A 24,491-nucleotide genomic window follows, 5' to 3' on the forward strand; every position below is an offset into this window, starting at 1 on the left:
TAGACATGCAATTTAGGATCTGGATCCTCGACGGCCAGTTTCTCTGTTGTTCCATCTCAGTCATCAGACAAATCCAACAACATAGATATAACATGAAGTAAAAACCTTTTGCCCTACCCAATACCTATGCATTTCCATCATTCTCATGAACTCTCACACTTATGTGCATCCTTCTTCTTAATATTCAGGCCGATAATTTTGTTTCCATTTCTTACAATTCCGTGTTTCTACATAATAATATATTTAATTCAATTTTGTTCAACATGTCAATATTCACGTTGTTCAACAATGTTACCCCTAACTATTAAGTTTTGAAAATCAATTGAAACCATACAGGGCAACAACATAGGCTTGAATAATAACACAATTCATCAAAACATGTGTTACGAAGACACAAGCAACATAATAGATCTCAATAGTTAACATCAAAATCTACAAATTGGAGAACAAACTTTGCAGCAAAATCAGTTGCAATTTCAAGACCAAATCCAAAGAGTTTAAGTCACCAATGTAATGTCTTATCTCAATTAAAGCGATAAAACACGTGAATAAAGTATTTATTCAAGAAATAGACGTTATTATGTCTTCAATAAAAACCAAAACAACATGCATGTATAAAAATTTTCAACAGTCGCAGCGGATATAAATCATACATCTCTAAAGTATACATGTCATGAGATCAAAATACATCATCATATAAATTCTCCAAATCCTGACATATGGGTAAAATCTCAATAATAAATAAATCCAACAAGATAATAACGACGATCACTTACCCGCTCAAAACTAATTACCACACTAGTAACTTAGTAAAATAATAATTCACTCTAAGAACTAAAAATAATCTTCATCATGAAATTACTAAATTACCCTTACTTACAAAATGACCAAAATACTCTTCTAACACGAAAACCCATTAAAATACACACATAGACAATTAATCACATACGAGCATAAATAAACACACATTAAAACAATTAAAATTAAATCTAGCGAAAATCGGGCTATTACAACTCTCCCCCCTAAAAAGAATTTTCGCCCTCGAAAATTACCTTGAGGAAACAACTCCGGATACGAAACCTTTATTCTACTCTCCGATTCCCAAGTCGCACTCTCGCCAGTTGGTCCAACCTAAATCACTTTCACCAAAACGATCTCTTTGTCACGCAAACGCTTCACTTCACGATCTGCAATCGTAACTAGCCAAGTCTGAACGGTTAAATTATCTCTTACTTCCAAATCATCCGCTTGAATCACATTAGACGCATCATACACATACTTCCTCAACTGAGACACATGAAACACATCATGTAAATTCGACAAAGGCGGTGGTAACGCAATCCGATACGCTGCAACCCCAACCTTCTCAATAATCTCAAACGGTCCAACAAAACGAGGAGTCAATTTCTTACACTTCAAAGCACGTCCACCACCGGTTACCGGATTCACTCTTAAAAAACACATGATCACCAACCTGAAACTCAATGTCCATCCTCCTCTTATCATGACAACTCTTCTGCCTATTCTGAGACGCTTTCATTTTCTCTTGAATCATCTTAACTTTTTCCGTAGTCTCTTGCACAACCTCCGGTCCTAACAAAGCACTTTCACCTGATTCAAAACACCTCCGACCATACAGAGCCTCAAACGGTGCCATACCGATACTAGAATGAAAACTGTTGTTGTAAGTAAACTTAATCAACGGTAAACATTCGACCCAACTGACACCTTGCTCCAAAACACAAGCTCTCAATAAATCCTCCAAACTCTGAATAGTCCTCTCGGTCTGGGGATGATAAGCCGAACTCAACCTCAACTTATTTCCCAAAGCAGCTTGCAAACTTTTTCAAAACTTAGAAGTAAACCTCGGATCCCGATCCGACACAATACTAGAAGGAATACCATGCAACCTAACAACCTGCTCAATGTAGATCTCAGCCAACTTCGCCACAGACATACCGGTCTTGATAGGAACAAAATGTGCTGACTTCGTCAACCGATAAACAATCACCCAAATCGAATCAAAACCCTTAACAGTCTTCGGCAATGCTCCAACAAAGTCCATAGAGATACTATCTCACTTTCACTCTGGCTCAAACAACGGTTGCATCAAACCCGACGGTCTCTGATGTTCAATCTTCGACTTCTGACAAACAAAGCAAGCATAAACAAATTCCGCAATCTCCTTCTTCATTCCAGGCCACCAAAACAACCTCTTCAAATCCTAATACATCTTCGTCGCTCCTGGATGAATACTCAGACTACTCCTGTGACCTTCGTCCAAAATCTGTCTCTTAAGCTCAAGCACATACGGCACACAAACTCGATCATGAAACATTAAAACACCATTCTCATCCAATCTGAAGTCCCCACCTTTACCTTGATTAACTAACACCACTCGATCCACGAGTTCCAAATATTCCTTTTGACCATTCTTAATCTCTTCCAAAATATTACTTATCAGCTTCAACATTCCTAACCTCACACCATCCGGCATCAAGTCATTTACCAAACTCAAATCTCGAAACTTCTCAATCAATTCCAACTCTTTAACCATCAAAGCAGACATATGCAAAGTCTTTCTACTCAAAGCGTCGACAACAACATTTTCCTTCCCAGGATGATAACTCAACTGAAAATCGAAATCCTTAAGATACTTCAACCACATTCTCTGCCTCATATTCAACTCTTTCTGATCAAACAAGTACTTCAAACTCTTGTGGTCACTGAACACTTCAAACTTAGAACCAAACAGATAATGCCTCCAAATCTTCAATGCATACACAACTGCCGCCAATTCCAAATCATGAGTCAGATAGTTCTTCTCATGCACTTTCAACTGCCTTGAAGCATAAGCCACAACCTGACGATTCTGCATAAGCACACCACCAAGACCCATCTTAGAAGCATCACAATACACAACAAAAGATTCCTTTGGATTGGGAAAATCAACACTGGAGCTAAAGTCAACCTCTTCTTCAACTCTTGGAAACTCTTCTCACACTTAGCATCCCAAACGTAAGCTTGTCCTTTCCGAGTCAACTGCGTCAATGGCAACGCCAACTTAGAGAATCCCTCAATGAACCTCTGATAATAACCTGCTAATCCAAGAAAACTTCTAACCTCGAAAACAGACTTAGGTGATTCCCACAGCAACACTGCATCAACCTTCGACGGATCCACGACAATACCACCCTTCGAAATCACATGACCAAGGAAACTCACTTCACGCAACCAAAATTCACACTTAGACAACTTAGCACATAACTGATTCTCCTTCAAGACGCGCAACACAATTCTTAAATGCACAACATGCTCCTCCCTAGACTTTGAATATACCAAAATATAATCTATAAACACCACCACAAAACGGTCTAGAAAAGGATGAAATATTCTATTCATATATTCCATGAAGACACCTGGCGCATTGGATACTCCAAATGGCATCACAGAATACTCATAGTGTCCATACCTCATTCGAAACGCGGTTTTGGATATATCTTCCGTCTTCACTCTAATCTGATGATATCTTGATCTCAAATCAATTTTACTAAATACTTCCACACCAACCAGCTGATCCCTCAAATCATCAATCCTCGGAAGCGGATACTGATTCTTAATCGTCACCTTGTTCAACTACCGATAATCCACACACAACCTCATGCTTCCATCCTTCTAACAACACTGGAGCACCCCACGGAGAAACACTCGGCCTGATAAACTGTTTCTCAAACAACTCTTCTAACTGCTTCTTCAATTAACTCAACTCTGATGCAGACATCCGATACGGCGCAATCAAAATACGGCGCAAACTCAACTTCCCTCTCCGGCGGTAATTCGGTAATGTCGTCCGGGAAAACTTCTGGAAACTCTTGCACTACCGGAAAATCGCCAATTCCCTTCTCACTACTCTCCTTCACTGAAGCAAACATCATAAACACACAAGTTTCACCGTCCAAGGACTTCTTCACTTGCTCCGCGGTCAAGAACTTCCCTCCTACCTCAGCTACCGGCTTCGAAAATGTTATACTCTTGATTAAACAATTAATGCTAACACCAAAAGACAACATTCAATCCATACCAGAGATCACATCCATATGCTTCAACGGAAGACACACAGGATCCAACTCAAAATCAAAATGAACCTTAACACAAAACACAACCAAAAGAGCCTCTGCAACCAAAGATACCTCCCTTGCCATACCCAATAAACCTGAAACAACCCGCTTCTCCCCTACTATGCTCAAACCCACCTAAAAGAACGAAACAACACAATAAGTACCGAAAGTAATCCATTACCATTCGTGTACAAACAAGAAATTCAACGAATACTAGTCCGGACAAGACTGACCACGGCTCTGATACAAACTTGTAACGCCCTATTTCTATTAAAGCGATAAAACACGCGAATAAAGCATTTATTCAAGAAAAACAAAAAAAAACATGCATGTATAAAAAATTTCAACAGTCGCAGCAGATATACATCATACATCTCTAAAGTATATATGTCATGAGATCAAAATACATTATCATATAAATTCTCTGAATCCCGACATATGGGTAAATTCTCAATAATAAATAAATCCAACAAGACTTAATAAAATAATAATTCACACTAAGCACTAAAAATAATCCTCACCGTAAAATTACTAGATTACCCTTACTTACAAAATGACTAAAATATGATTCTAACACGAAAACTCATTAAAATACACACATGGGCAATTAACCACATACGAGCATAAATAAATACACATTAAAACAATTAAAATTAAATCTAACAAAAATCGGGCTGTTACAACCAACATAATCAATCCCATCAACAAATTGTCCCCATGGGTCAATTTTTGGATTGCTTCTTGTTCTCTTTCTCTCTTGATGACACTCAATGGTTTCATACAGAGGAAATTCGTACAAGAAAAGGGAAAATTCAATTGTTTTTAATTTTGTGCTTATACTTTATATCCTAGCCGATAGATTAATCAAATGGATGAGATCGGTGCAGTAGAGGCAGCATCAGAGAAATTGGTTGCTGAGGATCTGTTTTTCATACAATTTATCATAAAATTTCATAACAACCGCACCAAATAAACAAAATTGAGTGGATCTCCCTATTTTTTTCTTATTACCGATCTGCCTCTTAATTAATCCAATAACTTCAAACACAACTATGGTAGCAAATTCCAAATTGTATACTCGATCCAACTCCTTTTTTTTAACGACAATTTTCTCAATCCAATGTTGCAAGTGGTGTCTATATATTGCAATAGTTTCATATATCCAACTTCAACACTATCTTCAAAATCAAATGGATGAACAAAATTAAACTAAATCAGACTATCATGAAATTATTCAAGCAAAAGAAACAAAACAAACCAAAAAAGACCAAACCAAAAGAAATTAAACCAAATCAATCACACAACATTCCCAAACTTTTGAAAACTCAATAGCGGAAGCTACAAACAATTTAAAGACGATCAAACCATGCTCTGTATACCATGTTAACATTAGAGAGTTTCAATATGGGTACAAAGAGACAGCTAGGTTTTTAATATAATTAACAACGGTCTTGCAATAACGTAGATTAGAAACCAATATATAATAAAACATAATAGATTGCTAATTTATTAGTATAAAAGTCCAATAACTTAAGCCTAGTATTTTATTATCTAACATGTTGTATCCTATTTCTCTTATGATAGAGATGCTATCTTTATGTATCTAATATTTTAGTATATCTCGATATCAGATAATTGTGATAGGACTCATGAAATTGTGAAATATTAGTTGTATAATTTTAATAATAATCCACCAAGTGTTTTTAAAATGGTCTATGATGATTCTTGAGGTTTTCAAAAGTGGATGTTGTAGTATTTATTGATAGAGTATTAGACCTTAATTATGAAAGAATGATTTATTTCTTTTGTATGTGTCTTATTATGAACTAACACCTTTTAAGTATGTGTCTTTTTTTACCTGTTTGGTACATGTTAGGTACACAGTGGGCCCTCAGGAAGATTTCAAATTGTAGTTCGTGGTGACTTCATTTTGAGATAATGGATTTGGAGACCAGTTCTTTGTTTACTCTATTTGATATTTCTTTTGGATGTTGGGTTTTATGTTTAACTTCATGAGATTTTATGTGGTTTTTATCATTGTGACATCGATGTTTGGGTTTATTGCTATGGATTATCTCTTTATGTAGTCTTTCTAAACATAATATGTTATGGATTTGAATTTTAATTTAATAATAAGGATTTTGAGTTGTGTTGTAATGTTCTATGACCAACATGCGATAGGCTGAAACCTTTAAACACTCACTTTTGCAAATGAAGGGTTTCCATTTTTCAAATGTGGGTGTTTGTGATTTATTTGGGGTTCAAATCAATTGACATAAGAGAGATTCACATGTGTGTTCAACAATCTTCCATCAAATCAAACAAATTCCACGAGTTGGGATCCTCTCAATTTTTTTATCTCCATTTTTCATCTCCATTACTATAGTTTTGAAATGTATATTAAATGATTGGACCCCCAAATGCCACATTATTGTATTTATGTTATTAAAACTTCGATAATAGAAAAAAATGAAGAGAATCTTGACTCGGATTTCACCCCTTTTTGCAACCATAAAGGCTAGCTAGTTTATTTCACAATCACCCTCTTTTGTGAAACCAAGTTTACACATAAGATGCAATGGAGAAGACTTCGTAATTTTTTTTTACCCTGTTGCTGCTTTAGAGGAAACTATGCATTCTATGGCAACAACAACTAAAATATTGGTCACCATAAAAAATCCACACCCATTGAGCTTCAAACACTAAGACACCAAGCAAAATCCATACAGTATATTAAATGAAAGCCAGAATGCAAGTGACTCCATATTCAGCAACTTTTACGTCCTACGACTGCAGTTTTGACTTGAAGCTCAATCAGTCAAAGTAAGTCGTTCCATAAACCACGGTACTAACTCTAAACTTTTCCAGCTAACTAAGCTAAAACGAACTACGATTTCGGCACACCGAGTGTAAAGGCACTGTTCTTTCACCTACGTAATTCAGCATAACCAAAGTTCTGAGAACTTAACCCAAACCATTTCATGGAAATCAGGTATCTCACAAGCAACACTAATCATGATGTTCTGAAGCGAACAAAAACTTAATTCCTTCAATAAAAATGAACCCAGTCTATTGAACTGAGTTCTAATGTTTCAAATTGCGATATGGAACTGAAATTACAGGTGCATTATCAACATTTTAGAGCTGTTTGCAACTATCAGCTGCATTTGGATGCAATTATCCACAGTTTGAAAGATCTTCATATGACTGCAAGTCTGCAACCACGTCACAACTGAAAACCTTACTGAACCCTCTATAACCACATATTGGGAAAAACTTACTAATAGCAAATCATCGCGCAAAGAACCACAACTCGTTTGCAGACTCTATATACAAAAGCAATCTTCAAACCTGAGAGAGCTTCAACAAAATCCTACAACCACTCCGCAGTTAAGACCAAAAGTTCATTCAATCAAACCAAGTTCCATCCACGTATACAGATTCTAAAAATCACTCTCTTGCTCCTTCAACAAGAAATGCATGCACCACCAACCAACCACGGCAAATTAGATCTATGAAGCACTAAGAAAACAAAGACTAGACATACAAGACATGGACACCAAAACATAGACGCTTAATAATAGTTCTTGGAAGGGGTAGTACCGTAGTAGTAGTAGTTGGTGGCGGCCACATGTGTTGAATGCTGGTAGCCAATACCGGTGGCTGGCGGAGACCACACACTTAATAATTTGCAAAAATATAAGGAACTATATGTAATCACACATGTCCGTGTTGTGTTAGTGTCAAACACTCAAAAACTCAGATACATACACTTTCAATCTAAAGTATCAGTCCTATATAGAACTTCCCAACAAAATCAGGTAAAACCAAATTGCACATGACGTAAACAATTGACTATAACTAAATCCCTAAACCTAATCCCACATTGAATTCAATTCCAAGCAACACCACTGACTAGTCACTATATAATGAAGCAACCTATGAAGCACAGACCGACACTGAACACGACATTGACACGTCGACACCAATACTAATTTAAGAAAATGACATCATTCAATGTCATCACATGTATCAATCCGTGTTACAAACATATACATGTCAGACACGCGACACACTTTCGTTCAGTAGTGACAGTGCTATGATTTTGCTGTCATTCAAAAATCACATAAATTAGCAACTATTACCGAATCAGAAATCCATTTCATATATCAAAAAACATAACAAAGAAACATAATTTCAATTCCAAATCTAGTGAGTAAAAGCATAAATAGCAGTAGAAATATAAACAACAAGAGCAGAAGTAACAAGAACAGCCATAACAGCAACAGCATGAGCAGCAGATTTACTTCCACAAGACAACATCCCCAACCTAATCTCAATAACATTCACCATCGAAAGCATCAAAAACAAACACCCCATAACAGATCCCAAAGCAGATCCCAACATCCCCCATCTCAGAACCTTCAAATTAATATGTGCACGAAAAGCTTCATCCACATCCTTACTGTTGAGAAGATTGAGAGCAAGTTTAAGACCTTGAGCGACTAGGGAAGATGAGAGAAAGAAGCTGAAGGAAACAACTTCAAAGACTAGAAGCTTCTTTGCGACGTCGATGCCGGCGTCGCAAGAGGAGCGATTCTCTAAGCTGCGTTGGCCTGGAGTTGTTAGAGATAGGCCGACGAATACGGCGATTGTGAATAGGGAGTTTACGTTGACTAGTCCGTCTAATGCGGTGACGTGGACACTTGTTGTTGATGAGGATGACATTGATGATATTCTTGTTATGTCGTTTCGTTGGTTTGGGTAGTAATTCTTTGGAGATTGCTCTGATCTGTAATGTAATGTAACGTTTCCATTTTTTAGTAAATGTTAGTAAATTTAAATTAAATGTAAGGTTGAAAAATGAAAGAGAGATACTTACTCATCCATTGATTGATGAAGGGGAGGGGAGGGGGTATGAAGTTGAAAGTTTTGGAGGGTTAAGAAGAAATAATTGCTTGGAGATGTGGGAGAAGGTTTCGTTTTCAGATGTATTTGCTTTTGAGTTTGAGTTTGAGTTTGCTCAAAAGATGTGTTTGCTTTGTATTGCTTTTGAGATTTGTCTGAAAGTTTCAAAAGATACGTAAGGAAAGTTAAGGCAAATGGGGATGGGTAGGATAAGGACATTAGAGAGTTAAGTAATAACAGGCAAACTTGTTTTGAGGTTTCACACTCGGTCAGTCAGATTCCTTTTCAACGGAGAGAGAATAAATCAGGGTTAACACGTTCTAAAGAAATATTATATTTGAGATTGGGGATATTTTCAAGGTTTCGCTTCCTAATTTTCACGAAGTTGTGATTTTGACCTTTAAAAAAAAATTATAAAACCATCCTCTAAGTTTTTGCCCCAAGATCAATTTTTGGTAAAAAAAATAACACGTGGCACCTCATTTAGGGGCACCTCACTTAGGGTGCCACGTCAGCGTAGACAAAGTCAAAATTGATATTTGGGACCAAAACTGACACAGATGCAAAATTTAGAGGGCGATTTTGTATTTTTTTTAGAGGGCCAAAATCGCAACTTTGGAAAAGTGAGGAGGCTAAAACTGCTATTAAGCCTATTTTCAAAAGGAGAATTAATATTTGTACATTTTTTTTTACAACTTCTAATTTATATTTATATTATGTTTTTATTCTCTCTTCATTTTTTTTCCTTCTCTTTATTGTTTTTGACTGATAAAAAAGAAGAACAATGAATTTATCTCAAATGGTTGTTCAAATATCATTATTTTTTCAAAAGTTAGCGGCAAGAAATGGTATATACACTCTTTTTAACAATTTCTCTAACACTTACTTTTTTATTGAATGAAATTCGTATGAATACTATACATTGAAAATAGATCTTGTCTTCTTCTTTTTTTTTTGACAGAGAAAATAGATCTTATCTAAAGTGACGAGTCTCACATAAGTTTCACACAATAGAAAAATGAATGTTAGAGAGAGTACTAAAAAAAAATGTATTTCTCTTCTGTCAAATTTTACTAATATTAGTCTTTTGAAAAACATGTTAAAAAAAATGATAGTAAGTGTTAAGATAGAAACATTTGTTCTTTTTTGAACAAGAGATAGAAACAAAATTGTTAAAATGTATATAAATATCTACTAATCGATAGTGAATGGTTAAATTTAAAGACCAATTTAATCAAGTCAGAGACCTTTTTACAATATTTATAATCTGAGTATCTCACGTAATCAACTAATTTAATAGTTTATTTAATACATTTTAATCAAAGTGTTATTCTCCTTAGATCTTACATTCTTTCGTTTGAGATTAGAAAAAGTTAAATTCGTACCACTAACACTTTCACAAGGATAGTTTTTTTTTGGTTATATGTCGCAATTTGACATTGAATGCATATTTTTTATTAGCTATTTTCTCTTACTTTCGTATAAGTATAATACAGCTTAGGTTCATCTTTGTAAGCAAGGCTGTGTTTGCTGTTTAGAAACGAGGAAGCCTTGAAGAAAAATTGGTGGAGTAGGTGAAAAATCTATGCATGGGACTAGGAGTATGTCAAATCAAAAAAGAATGACTATGGATAAAATACAAAAGTGACGATGGTGGGTAATATATTTATCGTAGCATGGTTGTTATGAACGATAAGTGAAGATTCATCTCCATGCATAGGTTGTTGATGAGTACTTATCATATTCATCTACAAAAAAGAGAGAAAATCGTTTGCATAACTGAAAAAGGACACAAGGTAACAGAAAAGCTCATAATGCAGACTTAGTGTATTTGGTTATGAGATAATAAAAATGAATTTTGGTTAAAAGTTAATTAAACCTAAATGATTTATTTTTATAATTCATGTAAAATGGAGTTGGACAATAAATTTCATACTAAAAACCAATAGAGGCTAAATCTCTAAACTCTATCCTTAACAAGTTTTTTTTTTTTTTTTTTGTTGAAGGATCCTTACTGTCAAAATCAATTATGTAAAAAGAAAAATCAAATTTACTCAACAGCATCTGACTGTCAAAATCACGGTTGCTTTTGCTTCACATTACTGGCTTAAGTGCATAATACACAACACGTACGGTGTAGAAGGATCAAATGACTTGCTGACTTTCTTTTAAGAGTATAGTATGATCAACTGTGTATACGTCACTGTTGTGATCTACGATAGTAACATTGTGAGACAGCGTAGTGGTCGAGTAGAGGTGTATAATATGAATCATGTTTACGATCCTGGTGCAGAATATGGTCGAGTAGAGGTGTGTAAATAAATTTGTTTGTATTGGTTACACGAGGGATAGAATATGATCCTGCTGTGCTGAAATACACTGTATATGAATTGGTTGCAGCTTGATGGTATGGGAGAGAATTGTTCTATGCACGCATCTGGTAGATTGTTCAACCTCTTAAATAAGCCGATCAAGAGTTACAATTATGGGTGGTGGATGAGTTACCATAGTAATGACACTGAGACGAAAGCTAGGGGAGCGAATGGGATTCGAGACCCCAGTAGTCCTAGCCGTAAACGATGGATACTAGGCGGCTGTGCGTATCGACCCGTGCAATGCTGTAGCTAACGCGTTAAGTATCCATGCCAATCCAGTAGTAAAAGTCCTGCCTTATAACCTTAAGAGACCCTTCAGAGGGTTCTAAATTAACTCTAGTACACTTTAATTGAGAATAATCCCTCACTTCTCCACTGTTTTTTTTTTTTAAAACAAAAACTCCCCTCCACGTGGATTTTCCCATCAGAAATTATCTTTTTTCACAAGCATCCGGATAATGTATTAACTTCATATATACTCACCAAAAAACTACATATATACTCCCCAACTTTTTAAATTACCAATTCTGCTTGGTGGTTGTATAATCAGAAATAACTGGTCATAAGACTTTAGGAAGACATACAGAATCAATTTATAAGCCACACCCAAACTTCCCTCGATCTTCATTCCACCCATGAAGAAATGGCAAAACAGATACAAGCACGTGATGCTTTAAACAAAGAAGAAATGCTAAAACAACATTAAAATGGGAGAGATCAATGGTTGAACTTGAACCCCGTGAAGGAAATATGTGGCATCATCTTCCCAAAGCATGCCTAACAAAGTCCTCTTTATTAAATGAAAAAAAAAATGCATCCAATTTTCACCTTCATATGACCCAAAACATAGACACGCCCCAAATAATCATATGTGGGAAGGGGGTAGCAGGTGCAGAGTGGTGTGGTCACATGCACAACCAGCAGTGCAGAGGAACGGGAAAGGAAGAGATAATTTTTGCAAAAAAAAAAAAAAAGAACAGAAAAGGTGGTGGTTGACACAACAATGTGGTGAACTAACCAGTCTTTTAACCTAAACCCAACCAAAACCAGTCAATATATAACTTATATTTTGTGAATGTCATAACATATCATATCTGTGTTATATGCTGAATGTTAATCAAGGAAGTAAAGGAAGTGAGTTGAAATATCTCGTGTTTGTAGGTCTTCAAACTACATCACCTGCAATTTGACTTTCTATAGGATTACTATACCACCTGCCGCACTCTGAGCTGATAGAGAAATGCCATTCATTGGCAACTCTTATTACAGGTCTCCTAAATATGAATCATGGTGAAAAAATCAATGTCTTCCTTAGAAAATCCAATAAATCATCAATCTCTCATTTTCCGTTCTTAACTTTAGAATCTTGCTTTGCAAGCAGAAGTCTAAAATAACAATACTCTCCTGTCAAATGAAGTAGAAACAAATTTATAATCTATGAACAGAAATGATAGCAAACTTATGCCTGATGTTTGAATAAGTTCATTATTACCAACTTCTATATAGAATTATAGATAATAGCTTATCACCTATCAAATCAGCCAAATGCACCTAAAAAGCTGGATAATCACACTGCTAAATACACTCTTGTGCGATTTATTGGCATGTAGATGGACCCTTTTTTATATCTAGGAAAAACCTAAACAACTAGAATTAAACTTGAAATCTACACAGATTATCAAGATAAAATCTCTACACTGGAGAATTAAAGGGTTTACCCAAATCAGACATGAGCAGGGAATTAGCAGCACAACCAGGATCAAGCAGAACCCAACTCACTATTAACTATCAGTCAAGAGGGAATATGTATTTTCAAAACAAACAATTTCTCTAGTAAAATCCCAAACTGAAAATTATAATTTCTTTCAAGTAGGTTGAAGCATAATAGGCTTTATAAGGTTGAGATCCACACATATAACACATCATAATATCCCCAGAATATAAACACCTTACAGCTGCAATAGCAAAATTTGTTTAATTTATAATATAAAAGCACTAGCACACCACAAATTTTCTTTATGAAAAAGTTCCTGCATCATAGCTTCGTATTGTCCTGAATCTACTTAATCACTCAAACTTCCAAACAAAAAGCAAAGAAGGATTTTAAACAACACAATCATGCATTGTTGATTCAAATAACAAATCATCCACCTTTTCTTATTGGCAGAAAAAGAGAAATAACTTAAACTCGGCTCAGTGTAATTTAAAGCCTTTAATGCTACTTCATTTTAACACAACATTCTCCTTCTATCGTGGAAAGAATTGGAACAACTTTATTTATGTCAAGCCTTAAAGTTTCGAAATCCTTTGCAATCATTATCTTCCATAGTACATATGAGAGTGTGGAAATTTCCTGTTAGTAAACTGTTTGAAAGCTTCTCCTAAAAGTACTTAGGCTTTGTACCTATGGTCTATATATGTATACACATTGTGCTATTACTTTTCTTTAGCCATAATATTAATCATTAAGGTTAGGCATAATCTGTTTATTCTACCCATTTCTGCAAAAACAGTGAACTAAACATCCTACCGAAACTCAAAGAGCAATTAACAAAATTCAAAGGTGACTGATACAGTAATTCAAACAACCACCCATACTCAAAAGACATAACAACAATAAACATCCGTGAAGACTTGATAAAATTTAATCCCCAAGAACGTTGTTCTTCCAGTTAATATGTCCAATTGACTTGACAATTGACACACTTCCTATACGCTAGTGAAAGCAATCCCAGATTCATATGCTTAAGAATTAAGAGGGCATATATGTAATGTATTTTCAAAACCAATAATTTCTCTATTAAAATCGAAAATTGAAAAATGAAAACTAATTTCTTTCTTAAATATAACACATCGTAATGTCCAAAGAATCTAGACAGCTGCAAATGCAATAACGAAAGTTCTTTAATTTAATATAAAACTACTAACACATCTCAAATTTTATTTCTTAAAATGTTCCTGCATCATAGCTTCATATATTTGTCCTGAATCTACTTAATCATTCAAACTTCCAAACTATAAGTAAAGAAGGATTTCAAACAACACATTCATTCGTCTTTCTTCAAATACAAATCATCCATCTTATCTACCCATTTAGCCAAACTAGATAACTTCAATTTAACACAAGGTTCCCCTTCTAACGTGATGAAAATGGGCACAGCTTCATTTATTGTAAGACTTGGCGTTCAAAATCAATTGCAATCTTAAACTTCCAAAGTAAATAAGAAACATGGAAATTTCCTGTCAGGAAACTGTTTCCCAAAGCTTCTCCTAGCAGTAATTAGGTTTTGAATATCTGGTCTAGTATACATACACAATGTGCAACTTCTTTTCTCTAGCCACAATGTTAATCATTATGGTTAGGGCTAATCTATTTAGCTCACATGACTGCATTGGACCAGCAATGTGCCTTCTACACATTTCCACAAAAACAGTGAACTAAAACATTACAGCGAAGACGTGGAATCAGGATTCAGGATCCTCATTAACATACACCAGTAATTAACTCAAAGAGCAATAAACAAGATTCAAATGTGACCAATACAGTAATCCAAACAACCACCTTACAATCATAACTCTCCCAAGGGAAAAAAAAAAAAAAAAAACACTCTAATTACCTTTTAAAACAACAACTCTTAGCTAGAAATTCACATGGGGTATGATTGGATTCCCCGTTCATAGGTAAATTTGCCTCAAAAACTCCATAGATAATTGGGATTCAAACATACATTTGCAGTTCATCAACTATACACCAACCACACTATATTCCTTCACTTTCAAAAGGATTCTACATTTTTCTCTAATTCTATTGAAGAGCCTATGTAGCACCCTAACATCATATTGAAGGTTCCCATGTTCGACACATGTTAATGATATGTCGAACACTGAAAACAATCCCGATACATTTGGTTAGATTCAACCACTTTTATTTTCTCAAATTATTGTCCATTTAACCTCGATATAACAGTTTTTGAGTTAATCAGCAACAATATTGGCTACATTTGCCCACATTTAACTGCAGTATAAATAGAGTCTAGCAACAAGCCGCAAATGCTATAACGAAGATGCAATGATAACAGAAATAAACAGTTGCAAATAGTTATTAATAGCACATAACATTGCCAATCACCGGCATCAATAGTTCAAATCTTAAAGTTCCAAACTAAAAAATAAAACATAACAACAATAAACCACAACAAGGTTCAATTACTTCACCTCATTCATTCAACATTATTCAACAACAAAACAATTTCTCCCCAAAAACCCTAAGAAGTATCCCATGGCTTAGGTTCAGGAAGAGCAACAACCATACCTTGAAGATCCTGATTAAGAAGAACCTGACACCCCAATCTGGAATGCGTATTAAGCACCCTAGCCCTCGAATTATGCTTCAAAACATACTCTTCATCATAACTCCTAGCAGGTAGCTTATCAAGCCATTCTTGAGCGATGTTGATTTCACAGTGAGCAGAACAAGCGTCGATGTCTTCAAGACGATGTGAATCGGGATCGATTAATCCGGTGTTGATCAGCGCTTTGAGGAGAGTTTGGCCTGAAAGACCGATGACGTTGTGCTTTTGGCCTTGGAAGTCGATTGCGGAGAGACGGACGATGCGGTCGGAGACTTTTTGGGTGGATGTGGGACGGCAGATTGGGGATTGGGAGAGGTAGGAGAGGGTGGTTTGGCGGGTGGTGATGGTGGTGAGTTTTCGGAGAGATGCTAACGCCATTGTTGACGGGGAGAAGGAGGTGATTCTGATGTGAAATTTGGGAGAGGAAAATTTTGATGGGAACGAAATGGGGGTGTTTTTGGGATTTCAGTTATGGGTCGGGCTTGGGCTACTGCAACCCGAATAATACAGTTGATTAATGCTTGGAAAATTGCTCTTCTATTCTCCCTCCCATACAAATTGACGAAAATACCTCACACATGACACGCAGGTGTTGTACCCAACATGATTTAACTCACGTTGACCTTCCGTGTGACTTAACTCACGCAGGGTGAGCTAAGTCACTATCTTCCTATGTCCAGTACCAGAACAACAAAAACACATTAGAATAATAACTTTTACCCTGACTTATCCATCCATTCATTCAATCATTCAAAGCTAAATCTGCAGATTTAGTTTTACCGCATGGAGGCTCGTTTTCTTCTGGTTTTTTTTTTTCTTTTGTAGATTTAATTTTACCCCATTGTAATTGTATGGATAATAATATTAATAAACTGAGATTGTTTTGTTCGTATTTTTTTGTTTTTATTCGCATTGATTTTATGAATTTAGCATAAAAATAAAGCAAAGTGTGTAAAACTGGTAAAAGTGATTTCCGGATTATATAATCCGGAAATTTCTGGAAAATTAGTTGTCCGGATTATATAATCCGGATGGTTTTTTCGTAATTTTGCAGGGCGCGCGAGAAGTAAAGACTAAAGAGAGCGGAAAAAGTAATAGTTTTGATTTTATTCATTTCAAAAGTCAGGGTTCTTGCTTTCTTCAGATCAAATCTATTCACTCCAAACTCAATTTATCTGCTGATTTTGTAACTCAAACATTAGAATAGTAACATTTTATTTTAATTCCTTGTTTTTGTTCCAGGAGTTGATTGTAAATGAGTCCCATTTTCCACCTTCTCATTTGATCCATTTTACAGCTACAAACCAATTTAGTTGTTGAATAAAGTTATTTTGTAGTTAAAAGTGTCAAAGTATCCTTTAACAATTCTTTCATAAGATCATTACTAAAAAACAGAAGTTTCTATAAAAATAAAATAAAAGAAAGGGGTTACATGATGAAGAAAATTAATTAAGAGTCACTACATATAGAGACATCAACAGGGACATAACTCACACTCAGAACTTATGTATGAGAATTCCAAGTGAACATGTATGCTTTCACATCCTAGACCGCTACTTACAGCCTCATGAATCATACGTGTTTACTCAAGAACTCGATCCACAGCAAAAGGAGCACTATCGACTTTTCCTGGACGACCCAACACCACATCAACGACCATTTCAGCAGTCCCCAAAGCCTGGAAATTTGTCCGTAATCAGAAGACAGCAAAAATCAAAGGCCAAGGAAATTTTAAAAAATGCATTTCCTCCAAACAACGTGCATTCAGAGTGCAGGCATAGTACCATTTTATAGTTTAAGGTAATATATAAAACCTCTTTTTAGAAAATAACACACACATCCCTTCTATTTTTTAAACGAACACTAACCACTCTGATTTGTTGGAGAAATGACCCTCAGTCCCTCACCTCTCACGGCTGATTAAATGACATACACACCCCTTCTAAATTTAGATAATGAAGGAGAGGTGTGTAGTGAGGGGGTCAATACCTTTCATTTACATGTCATTTCAATGGAATTGGATTCCTTGTGGGGGGAAAAGCATGTGGTTACACGTAGTTTTCGATCTCGCCCAGTAATTGAAATCGGACAATTCAGATAAGACAAACAAGATCAGTTTAAAAGGATCTTGATTGTTAATCTGAGATCACACGGATGAGATTGAAAACTGCGTGACGCAGTTACTGCACCAAATCCTATTTCAACAAGTACGTCCATTTCTCTCTTTTATAGTAAAAATCAGGAGTATATGAAAACTCACCATTGAAAGCCCACCCCCTTCATGTCCAGCCGCAAGGTACACATTTGACAAGCCAGACACAGGCCCAATCACTGGCTTACCATCCGGCACTGACAGAGTAAACATTGTGCAAGTCAAATATAGCATATTGTGTAGATACATTTTGCAAACAAAGTCGCTATTTAGTACAAATAACAGAGAAAAAACTGATTATGAATCAAAAGAGCGAGTTATGTCCTTGTTGAAGTAATTGTATGAAACTAACAGCTATTCTCGCACTTGGTAGTTTTCGTATTCTTTATCTTTTTCCAGTACAAATAGATCAGCTGCATAAAATTGCAAAGAGATACTGTGACTCACTGTAAGGTCGTAGTCCTATTCTGACTTTTCTACTTGTGCTTAGATCTGAAACGGAAAGACTTCTCAATTTTGGGAAGTAATCTCCAACTCGCTTCCATATGTGAGTAATAACAGACTCGTCCAAATCAGTGTTGAATCCAGCAAATTCCCGGCTACTCCCTTCAACAGAAAAATTATTTTGATTTTAACAACAATGAAAAGAAAAATAATGTTAGAAGAATTCCAGAAGATAGTAGGAGCATTTGCATCAACTGCAAAAATTCTCGAAATTCATGAACTTAATTTATAACTAACAAAACTATTAATGAAGGAAATGAAATTAAGTTCAGCCAATATAGAGGAAAACAAGAGATTATATGACTGCCACTACACATTTTCTTTTAAAAGAAAATATATATTATAATAATTCAAAAAATAGTAAAAACTTATAACAGCATGTGTATCACCCACGTGTAATTGTAAATTGGCAATATAAGCTTCCCTGTTGGCAGTATATGTAATAGCCATAAGAGAGAAGCTTACCAACAAGAAGATTGCCTGCTGCATCTATTGTTGCTGTCATTGAAACAGATAAGTCCCGTCCATGATCTGATGATTCCAAATCAGAAATCGACGGATGATCAACATAACCGGCCTCCATCAGGCCATGGTTCAATTGAAGAGAATTAAAATTCTGAAGCGCAAGTAAGTGACCCTTCACACCAAACAACAAAATACCATGATCAGATCAAACAATTTTATGCACTTCAAAGGAACTTCACTCATGATATGACAGTATTATTATATTTGCATGATCGACCATCCAAACATTTTAGTTTGGCATGGACCTGTATTAGATGAGTGACTAGGATAAAGTATGAATATGAATAAAACTATGGCTTGAAATTTAAAACCACCTTACCATTCAATTTTTTATTCTGGCAAAAATTTAAAGAAAATGTAGAGGGATAGCTGAGTTTTGAATGTTGAGAACGGTTTTTCAAAAGAGTGTGGGTGAGAAAATTCAACAAACCAAAGAGTAAAACTACATAGTAAAGCGTACCATAGTGCTTGGTAAACAACATTCTTGGGAAAAACGATGAAGGAATTATAAGGTATGCAAGAAAGGCTCATTTCAAGCTGTATAAATACACACCTTTCTGGGCCTTACAGGAACATGAAACTCCATTCCCCAATTTCTAAACAAATCTTGCATCAAAGAACCAGTCCAACAACCAGCAGCAACTATAACCGCCTTCTTGCTGTATAATGTATTCTTTGAAGTCTGAACAGCTTCAACACCTCCGTTGCAATCTGACCTGATTACAAAAGGCAACATAGAAAATGTTTGAACAAACAGTTTAATTAAGCACTTATAGCATAAGCACTTATCTTAACTATTTTTAAAACAAAAGATAAAATGAAGTTAAATTGTTGTCATAAAAGCTAGTTGTTTTCATAAGTTCTCTCAGACAGTCTCACAGGTGTTTATTGCAGTAGATAAGCTCAAACAAGTCATTCCAAACAGGCCATTACTAAACAAGATTTCTTTCTCTACCACCTTGCTTTCGGTGTCATAGTACAACAGAAGGTGAAAAAAGAATATACCTGATGAAACACTTCACAGGGTCGTCATAAAATTCTGCATATCTTCCTTTTGAGGCAAAATTCCTATTACCCTACACATATTCCATATAATGAGATTGTTATTATATGACAGCAGTCATATAACAGCAGCGTGGCATTGACAACTCTGTAGTTAAAGAGAAATGTAAATATTGATAAAAGTAAAAGATCTGCAAGAAAAAATGGACCGAGAATTCAAACCTTTTCAATATATGCAACAGTACGATGAGCATCCAATTGGCAGTCATCTGGTAGAAATGCAGCTGCAGTGTCTTTATCCACCAACAGATCAGGTTCCCGTTTCAACAAATCACTGCTACCCAGGAACTCGGCTTTCAACCCAGCCTCACTAAGCTGTTTCACCCTCCCTTTTAGCATGTCTGACTCCGCACGAGTTCTACCGACTAGAAGGCTCCCTGTAGATCATAAAACTTGTATATGGTAAGTTTTGATCGTTGTCTAGAAGAGGCCTGAAAAGCCTTCATCATGATTATAAAGTATCAATGCCTCCTAAATATTAGTCCACATGACACATCACGATCGTAATAAAACGTATATCATAATTTCAATCTAATACTTTTTACACTATTATTAAGAACTCTTTCAATTTTCCGTTCGAACACAAACACACAGGCAGATCTATATTTCAAACTAAAAAAACAGCATCCCTCTGCACCTTATGTCTACAATGAACCGATGATATAAAAATGCAGTGATTAACGCAGATTCAATTTCTGTGTTATAGATTTGACTGCACCTCAAATTACAGTACATACAAAGAGAAATTGTAGAAAGGTATAGCTATGATACCAGTTTTTTTCCAACCAAGCTCCACAATAGGATCCAAGCCTTGCTCTTGTAGGTTTTCTGCCATCATCGTCCAAAGTTGGTGACTTCTCATAGAAAGATCCCATGTCGCACTCCCTGGTGTTTTGTGGGTCATCCACAGATATCCCTGCCCTGGAACCAGCTCAAATTCCAAAACAAAGGAAGAGATCCTACAATTAATCAAAATTCAGCATGAAACTATATGTTCTTTTTTAAATTTAATAATAGCACAAAAGGGGGGAAATGGAAATCTCACTAACAAGCCAAAATACTTAAAATAATCCAAACAATCACAACAAATATAAAGACAGATTAATAGAAATAATCTATGTATCTTCCAGCAAACACTTCCTACCCATATTTGATCAAATTATCTGTGTGCGCTAGGTGAAGACTAAATAATCATACATGTATTTCGGTGTGTCATTTAAACATAAGGTATGGGGTCAGACAAATAAGAGTGGTTAGTATTTATTTAAAAACTAGAAGCGTGTACTATTTAAGCATAACTAGTGAACTCAAATGCAATTTCAGTCAAATTCAATCAGTGGTAAGAAGCTGAGACCATTGAAAAACATGACTTGAGCGAACAGACATGAATGAATCAGCGATTCAATTTCTGAAACTGAAAGTTTCAGGCTGTCTTTAAAACAAACAAGATTTAACTGAAAGAGACACTCTTTGATCACATTAGTCCTTTTTTGTTCCAAAGTCATTTTCGTTCAGAAACTGTCGCATATGATGAATGACGAAAGCAATTGATTATTTTTAACTTTATGTCTCTAAATGTGTGTGGTGCTTCCACTATAGTTTCTAAAGATTCACGAATCTTCATTTTGTCAGATACTTAAGGGGATCATAGTAACTATTCAAAGACACAATCAATGGTCGAGCTAAATAACAAAAGGGACATTTAAGGATAAAACTAACTAATCAAAGCCACATTCAAGGACCAAACTGACAAAGGCCCTCTTTGAATAATCATCTTAATTGAGCGCTTATAACATAATCACTTATCATATATGTACTTATGTAGAAGCTATTTCTCTAACAAAATATAAAACACGAAGTTAAATGTTTTATAAAAGTTGTTTGCATAAACTATATGGGCCTGTTTGGAGTGACTTATTTAAGCTTATCTACTGGCATAAGCTTTGTGAGACTGTTTCAGACAACTTATAAAAACAGCTTATGACACTTTTCATATGCTTTTTTCAGCTTAATTTCATAAATTATCCAAGATAACTTATGAAAACAACTTACAACATATACAAAAACAATTTAACTTTATTTCAGTGTTTCCTATTGCTTATACAAAAGCGCCTGTGTTATAAGTTGTAAATATTGCAGAACTGCCCATTTGGATTGGCTAATTTTTGAGCTTATGCAAATAAATAAGCTTTTATATATTATTCTGTTAGGAGTCCCACATCGAGTAGATAAAAGTGCTCGATGTGGTACTTAAGCCATGAGGCTCTCCCATCTAATGGACTAGTCTTTTTGGTTGGAATCTCCTCATTGTCTCAAGTCCTACAATATTCATAAGCTTGTCAAGGTAGTTTATAGAAAAACAACTTATGAAGATACAAATTACATTAGTGAGAACTTATAAATTAACACAAAAACTTATTTAAGTCAATCCAAACTAGCCTTTAGTTTAAAACAACTTACAGACATGTCATAGATTGTTTCCAATGACTTTTTATCAACCAGTTTGTTTCCATAAACTCTCTCAAACAGTCTCAAAATTCTTACGCCAATAGATAAACTCAGATAAGTCAATTCAAATAGTCCATATTCCCTAATAAAAGACATTTAGTGATGCTTTTGAAATATTGATACATTCAAATTGTCTCTTTCATGGTTTTTTTGTTACAGATAAACTCAGACAAGTCAATTCAAATAGTATATAGATCCAGAGAAATGATATTTTGACAACCATTTTGTGACAACTATGTGACAACTTTATCTCTCATACTCACATTATTCTTTTACTTTCTCTCTCTATTGCTTTGGTTTCGGTGTCACTATCTACTTTCCTTTATAAATTAGTGGTTGTCACAAAAGTTGTCATTCAATTGGTTGTTCAAATAACACACCTCATAGATAAAAAGACATTTGGGAATTCTTTTGAAATATGGATACATTCAATAAGGAATACCTGCACCAGTGGCACCAGAACAAGGAAGACCTTTATCAACTATCGCCACAGATAAATCCGAATCCATAAGAAACTGTCTAGCAACGGTTAAACCAATGATACCAGCACCAACTATTACAACATCAAACACCTTAGCACGATCATCAGACGAAGAATATAACCGAGCCATCCGGTTTCCGGTTGCCGGGAATTTATATTTATAAGAAAGAGATCTCTTGGTAAGTGATGAAGAAGAAGAATGAGATGGAAAAACAGAAGAGAAGTTGATGCTGTGAATGTGATGAAGAGTAGCCATATTCGTTTTCTTCTCTTGAGGATCAATAAACTAATGAAAATCAATTGCAGTTGTTGCAAAGTCTTGTTTTAATATTCAAGAGGATGGATACACAGTTGTCCTTTTAATAAGTTTTGTGTTTTGTTATTTGGCTGCTTCTAAAGGGAACGGAAAGAAAGAGCACGTTCGTGATGATGAATGTTATTGTCATTTTTTTAATAGAAAAATCGGAATTTAATATTTAATCTCGAGTTTCGTCGATTAACCTCTTAAAATTAACAAAATTTCAATTATTCCTCTGAAATTGCACAACATTAATAAATTGACCCCATAGTTTTAATTCAAATATATGTGTTTCCAGAAGAAATATATTTTTCCAATGGATATTTTTATTTGTAAAATATATTTTCAAAAGAGATTTTGGAAAATATATTTTCTGAAGAATATTTGTTTCAATATATTTCTGAAAAGAATATTTGATACAAATATATGTTTAGCCTATGACGAAAAAGCTCATGCTTTGAATGGCTATATAAGGAAGACTAGTACCCTAGTTTTATTCACGAATTCAATATTATTGAATTGAGTCTTTACGGTTTCGACTTGTGCTATATTTGTAAGCCTCTCTTTGTATCACCTTGATGCATTGAGTTGGACCTTTAGTTGAGTTGTAATAGATCAAAAACATAGATTGTTAAAAGAATAGTATTTAGGGTTGACGAGTCATTAATTATCTATTTTAGTATAATATTTGATTTCATTTTATTTAGATTTAAGTTTATTTTATTTAAATATTGTTTCCTTTTAGAACTATTTTACTTCAATTGCATATTATTATATTTCAGGAACGAATGTTTGATAGATTGAGTCTTAGAGCAAAAGAAAGAGGATCAGGAGCTTATTCGAGACGAAAATACGAAATATGGGACAAAAATATGTCACTCCCCAAGTCAGAGAGGTGGCACAGCCCGTGCTCCCAGTGGCACGGCCGTGCCAAGCTTCAGGGTTCTCTTTTGCTGCTTTTGCTTCGCAAACAAGCTACCTATTTTGACCAAAAAGCTCGTGGTTTCTTGTAGAACATTCTATTGAATAGTTGCTTAGGTTTTAAGTCGATATTAGACTATAAATAGAGTAGCTAGCTATCAATAACATTCATCTTTTGTTCTTGGAAATAATAAGTGTCAATTGTTTCTTTGAATAAAAGTTCAACCTTTATTTTATGTTCTTCTTCTTCTTTTCTATGTCTACAATGAACGTTAGTGAGTAGACTC

General features: G+C 35.1%; 3 protein-coding genes across 4 annotated transcripts; all 3 read right to left on the reverse strand.

The window, feature by feature from the left end:
- Window positions 1-8,113: 8,113 nt before the first annotated feature.
- Window positions 8,114-9,288, reverse strand: LOC11435761 (uncharacterized). Its single transcript, XM_003622667.4, has 2 exons — window positions 9,001-9,288; window positions 8,114-8,910 (listed from the first exon to the last, which is right to left on the reverse strand). Exons 1-2 carry the CDS (start codon window positions 9,243-9,245, stop codon window positions 8,328-8,330), a joined length of 828 nt encoding a protein of 275 aa, XP_003622715.3. The 5' UTR covers window positions 9,246-9,288; the 3' UTR covers window positions 8,114-8,327.
- Window positions 9,289-15,471: 6,183 nt separating this feature from the next.
- LOC11435762 (rhodocoxin) lies at window positions 15,472-16,326 on the reverse strand. Its single transcript, XM_003622669.3, has one exon. The coding sequence runs from the start codon at window positions 16,129-16,131 to the stop codon at window positions 15,667-15,669; it is 465 nt and encodes a 154-aa protein (XP_003622717.1). The 5' UTR covers window positions 16,132-16,326; the 3' UTR covers window positions 15,472-15,666.
- A 779-nt stretch (window positions 16,327-17,105) lies between these two features.
- On the reverse strand, window positions 17,106-23,392 carry LOC11442670 (D-amino acid dehydrogenase). Of its 2 annotated transcripts, none has more exons than XM_003622670.4 (9): window positions 22,947-23,392; window positions 20,768-20,917; window positions 20,159-20,373; window positions 19,940-20,010; window positions 19,488-19,650; window positions 18,875-19,046; window positions 18,353-18,511; window positions 18,014-18,102; window positions 17,106-17,431 (listed from the first exon to the last, which is right to left on the reverse strand). In XM_003622670.4, the coding sequence occupies exons 1-9, from the start codon at window positions 23,239-23,241 to the stop codon at window positions 17,336-17,338; spliced, it is 1,410 nt and encodes a 469-aa protein (XP_003622718.1). In that variant the 5' UTR covers window positions 23,242-23,392; the 3' UTR covers window positions 17,106-17,335. The 2 variants fall into 2 exon arrangements, with proteins under 2 accessions (XP_003622718.1, XP_024626191.2); XM_024770423.2 differs by lacking the exon at window positions 22,947-23,392 and adding an exon at window positions 22,457-22,482 and having other exon boundaries at window positions 20,768-20,955.
- Window positions 23,393-24,491: the final 1,099 nt, after the last annotated feature.

This window comes from Medicago truncatula, chromosome 7 (genome assembly GCF_003473485.1).
Source record: "Medicago truncatula cultivar Jemalong A17 chromosome 7, MtrunA17r5.0-ANR, whole genome shotgun sequence".
Classification (NCBI taxonomy): Eukaryota; Viridiplantae; Streptophyta; class Magnoliopsida; order Fabales; family Fabaceae; genus Medicago; species Medicago truncatula.